Raw genomic sequence first — 5,000 nt, 5'->3', positions numbered from 1 at the left:
TGCAGTCAGTATTAAAAAGAAAAGAAGGAAAAAGAAATTGAAAGAAAGAAATACCGTATGTCTTTGAGAGTCTTGTGCGATTAGATAAAGTCAGCAAAGAATTACTCTAAAGTCTTCTGTATTGGGAGAGTTTCCCTCAGGGCTGAACTTAGTCTGTTTGACTGATGGGACTCATTGGTGAAGAAAAATAGGGGCACAAAGTTTTAAGTCCACAGAAATCAGCTCGCTCCAAATAGCCCAGCTAAATTTTCAAGATCCAGAAATTTAGGGTTTTGATTAAAGAAAAAATTTAGAAGCAACAATTCTAATTTTCTAGATAAAGAATAATAGCCTCGAAATAACTGTGCCCTGGATTTTTTTTTTTTTTTTTTTTTTTTTTTTTTTTTTTTTTTTTTTTCCTCACCTTTGATGGAAATCTCTCCTTTCAATATCTTTATTTTATGTATTTATTTGAATACTTTTATTTATTTTTTATCTTTTTGTATGTGTGTGATTCATGCATGATTCTTGTGAGTGCTTGCGTGCGTGCGTGCGTGCGTGCGTGCGTGCGTGGGTGAGGGAGAGAGAGAGAGATTTTTATTTTTTATTTTTTGTGTGTGTGTATGTGTGTTTGTGTGTGTGTGTGTGTGTGTGTGTGTGTGTGTGTGTGTGTGTGTGTGTGTGTGTGTGTGTGTGTGTTTAGGAGTGAAAGAGGTGAGTAAATTATCTGTAATTGTGGCATGTGGCATAACTTTGCAAAGGATGCTCATACTAATAGTATCAATAGGGGAAACTTAAGCAGGATGTGTTTGCTCCGCCTAAAGTTCAATTAACAGCCTAAAACAGGTTATATGAACAAACTTACCAGTTTACTTTGTTGTTTATTTATTTGTGATTAATTAATAAATATTTTTCCTTCAGTACATTCTTATTTGCAGCTTCCAGTGTTGTTTACTTTTGTGTCTGCCTGGCATGCAGTAATCAGAGATTGAAAGGAGCATCTTGATTTTGTTACCGGACCTTTTGTGTGATTATTGTTGCTATGAAGATATACCATAGGAACCAAGATATTTATTAATGAACCTGCTTATTCAATCCACTCTTCACTCTATTCTTTGTATGATATTTGTTTAACTGTTAAATGTTCATGGACTTTTAAGATGTTTACAATTTTGTTATTGTGTTAGCGTCACCTTTTTACATCATTCTCAGTATTGACAATAATATAGATCTGAAGGATATTTATGAATGAATAAAGTGTGAAAATGGAATCTTTCAATATAGTAATTTAGGCCGACAGTCATTGGTGAAAGGACAAAATGTCTTTTGTAAATGAGAAGTTGTCCACATATTTTTGCAGTAGCATAAAACCGGCATATGTGCTTTTGTGTAATAGAGACAGCTTTTGTAGAACATCTAACAGATAGATGTAAACTGCAGCATGAAGTACCAAGATATTAATAATAATAAGGGAATTACTAATGTTATAAATCTTTAGTTTTATTTTTCTTCAGAGATAAAGAGGAGACTGCTTCCATGGCTTGTCAAGTGATTGCTATATATCTTTTGTATTAGATGACCAATAAACTAATTTGATGTGAATATCATATCAGAACTTGTAATGTGTTACTCTGTGTATTTTGTTCTCCCCCCCCCCCTTTCTCTCTCTCTCTCTCTCTCTCTCTCTCTCTCTCTCTCTCTCTCTCTCTCTGTCTCTCTCTCTCTCTCATTCTCTCAATTTATCTGTGTATCTACTCCCCCCCTCTTTCCCCTGATAAAGTTGCTTTACATTAACTCAGCCATGTTTCCTCTCCCACTAGGCAAAACAAACCAGTGGAGTGAGAGCGTGACCCGATCACCAGGGTCTGTGGGTGACCGGGTCCTCTCCCCAAAGGGCTCCACCATGGCCGGTGTTCTGCGGGAAGATGAGTCGGTCCATGGCCACCTGAAGTTCCACCATCATGCACTGTGGTAATCCTCCTGACCCACACCCCTGCCCACACCCCTCACCGCCCCCCACCCCAAAGAATTATCTCCCGCCACTGCCAGCCAACAGAGAGGCTCCATCCCTGTCCCACAAGACCCATAGCCTCATAGAAGAAGCCAGGAGGAACCCCTGCCAGAACCTGCTAGTCTTGGGGTCCTGGCATGCGAAGTTTGCCTGGCTGTTTTGTATGTGTATGTACAAGCGGGATCTTGGTGGCACCCATATACCATCCTCTTCTGTGGACTTGGTGTGTGTGTGATGTACTCTTTGGTGACCATACCACAAGGCGAGAGAGAGGCGCGCAGCTACCATCAGGAAACATCTATGCCAGATTTACAAAGCATTCCTAATCACTGGTTGAGACAGCTGAAAGGCCTCCCCTTAGAGGCAGGAGTCTACATTCCGGCCTACTTATTTGTTCATGTAAAGTAGGTGTACTTGAGTTGCAGTGAATTGGGTCATTATTTGTGATTTGGATAGATTTCCTCCCTGTTGATTGTATTTATTTTTTTATTCCTAATTTGGTGTATATTATCATTTTATGATATTTACTCATTTAATTTGCATGAGAAATTTCGTTTTAGTAGCCCAGTGCTAAGGATTTAGGATCATTACATGTAATGAAAAATAGGAATTAAAGGTAGCATTTTTTAATCGGAATGATTGGGAAAAATCCAGGTTGTGAGGTTAAAGTACATCATAATGTATTTAATCTTTCATTCTTGTTTTATTGATATGTAGAAGGTTCATATGATGCATATTGAAAAGCCCTTTTTCTTTTCTTAAAATAGTATTTACTGAACGGTATTTGTAAAAGCTTAACTTTTTATGTTAGAGGTCTGACTATGGAGAGTGATGAAAGCCTCAGTCTGCATCCAAGAAAACCTATTCTGGAGACAGCTAGCTTGTCAGGAGAATCAGTATTATATGATGGCAAAGTGCAGTTTGTACTGACTTCAAGCTTTACTTAGTACACTAATATTTATATGATTCTTTAGCATGCTTTTGCAGCTGTATATTGAAAGATTTTAAGTACCTAGTAAACATTTACCCTGCCTTTGACTGGCTCTCAAGGAATAGCTACCAAAGATAGTTCTGCTTCAAGTAATGGAATTCAAGATTAAAGCACAGTGCCTAGATGAGATGGAGCATTGGTAATGACAGCTACTTAGAACAGGGTCCCCACAACTGATGTATTGTATGGTATATTGCAGTAGCAAGTAGTGGGCTTGTGAACAGGAAGAGGTATCCAGCTGATATGGTCCTTGCATTTTATATGAGACAAAGAGGCAACCTAAGATCTTGGTGTTTATTCTAAATAGTACTCTAGAACTACATCCAACATATTGCTAGTGTGTCATTTCGTCATGGGACATGAATATATGGTGTGTTTCCTTTCTAACTTAAACAGTTTATTGTTAGAAAGTTCTATACCACTTATACCCAACCAGTAACATTGGTTATCGATACATGAATGCATTTGCATGTCTTTGTTTAAATAGGGTCTTCAGGTGGGGAAAAAGACACACCACCTCAGCTCTTATATTGTGCCCAAGATAATGACACTGTCCAAAATAACTGCCATGTTCAGATACTAGTAAATTGATAGATTGAGTAATTCTGTGCTACAGCTAAATGTAATGTGTACCCAACTGTGGCATGAATGTTTTCAGTCATTCCAATAGTGTGCAAGGAACAGTTTTTAAATTTTTTGTTTAATTTTCTTTGGTTTTGTTGATTTATTATATTGGGTTGCCTCTGATAAATAAAAGAAAACATCAGTTTAGTTATGTTGACAATGGGATTAGATTAAAGTGAATACAGAAATAACTTGCCTTAAATTTGCACATTTTCTACCATTAAGTAGCATCAAGTAGGCGCATCTTTAATGAACTGGAAACCTCCAGGCTCTGCCTTACAAAGAATTCACATACAAACTCAAAAAAAAAAAAAAGAACGTAAATTTAGCAGCTGACTAGATTATCGCCAAGTTTCAGCACCATCATTTATCATATAAGATCACCATTAGTTAGTGATGATTGGAGATTACAGATACATTGATTGTAATTAATACTGCTAGAGTTAGTTGTACCCGCAGACCAGGAAGGCCTTTTCATATATGTGTAAGTTAAGGGTACTCGTGCTTTTTTGTGATCTGATGTTTATCATATGGAAATGTGATGATGATGTGTACATTCCTTCATAGCATCTAATTTTAGATTTCATTCACAGATATTTTGTATATTGATGATATGCAGTGTTTGAGCATATAATGTAGAATGTTATGTGAATCATCTGCATTTACAGATAATAGGTAATATTTCTGTAGTTGCCATTGATTGGCTATTTATTATTTTGTAAAAACATTTTGTATCTCATTCACATGATTTTGTACTGATTACATCTGGTGCAGAAATATGGTTAACTCACAACCAGTCTCTCTTCAGAATCTTACACTTCATTTCTTGAACCTTATAGTAGCACAGAATCTCGAAGGCAACCCATTATTAATTACAGTTTCTGCAATTGTTATATGTACAATATTTAAGAAAAACATTTTCTGCACTCCAATGACTATAAATGTAAGCTTACCTTTCAGGCATTTCATTGATAGAGTTCAAGTGCAGTTTTGATCTTCTCTGTTACTTCTCTGTAAATTTATCCCATACTAGCCACACAGGAGATATGGATTTTACATATACTATCTATAATTCTATGTTTATGATATTTAAGGCAGATAATTCTTACTTTACCTGTTTGCAGGAAAAAGTTGTTTTTCTTTCAATAACATTGAAAACCACAATTTCCCATTTATTCACCTTCACCATAATAGTTGTAGGCAATATTTTCTTTTCATATTCTCTGAAGAGGTTATTTTGGAGAATTGACAATTTCATTAGCTACGTTTTATTCATATTTATTCCTTTTTGAATGCCTATACATGTTTTTTAGTATTTATTTAATATCTATCCATGTAATGTACACATTCACAGTCCTGATCTTCCTATAATTTCTAGAAGATGCAGTGGGTATC

The 5,000-nt window shown here is 36.0% G+C and overlaps 1 protein-coding gene across 4 annotated transcripts in view; it reads left to right on the top strand.

Moving 5' to 3' along the window:
• LOC125039015 (alpha-tubulin N-acetyltransferase-like) overlaps positions 1-5,000 on the top strand; it is a 30,841-nt gene that overhangs the window by 24,205 nt on the left and 1,636 nt on the right. For all 4 annotated transcript variants that reach the window (XM_047632756.1, XM_047632744.1, XM_047632748.1 and 1 more), the window contains one exon: positions 1,800-5,000. This exon is cut by the window's right edge and continues 1,636 nt beyond it. In XM_047632756.1, the coding sequence (XP_047488712.1) occupies positions 1,800-1,954 (155 nt within the window). In that variant the 3' untranslated portion in view covers positions 1,955-5,000. The remainder of the gene's footprint in view (positions 1-1,799) is intronic.

Source organism: Penaeus chinensis, chromosome 3, assembly GCF_019202785.1.
Source record: "Penaeus chinensis breed Huanghai No. 1 chromosome 3, ASM1920278v2, whole genome shotgun sequence".
NCBI classification, from domain to species: domain Eukaryota; kingdom Metazoa; phylum Arthropoda; class Malacostraca; order Decapoda; family Penaeidae; genus Penaeus; species Penaeus chinensis.
Note: the sequence above shows the minus strand (reverse complement) of the source record. Positions and strands in the feature narration are given on the sequence as shown.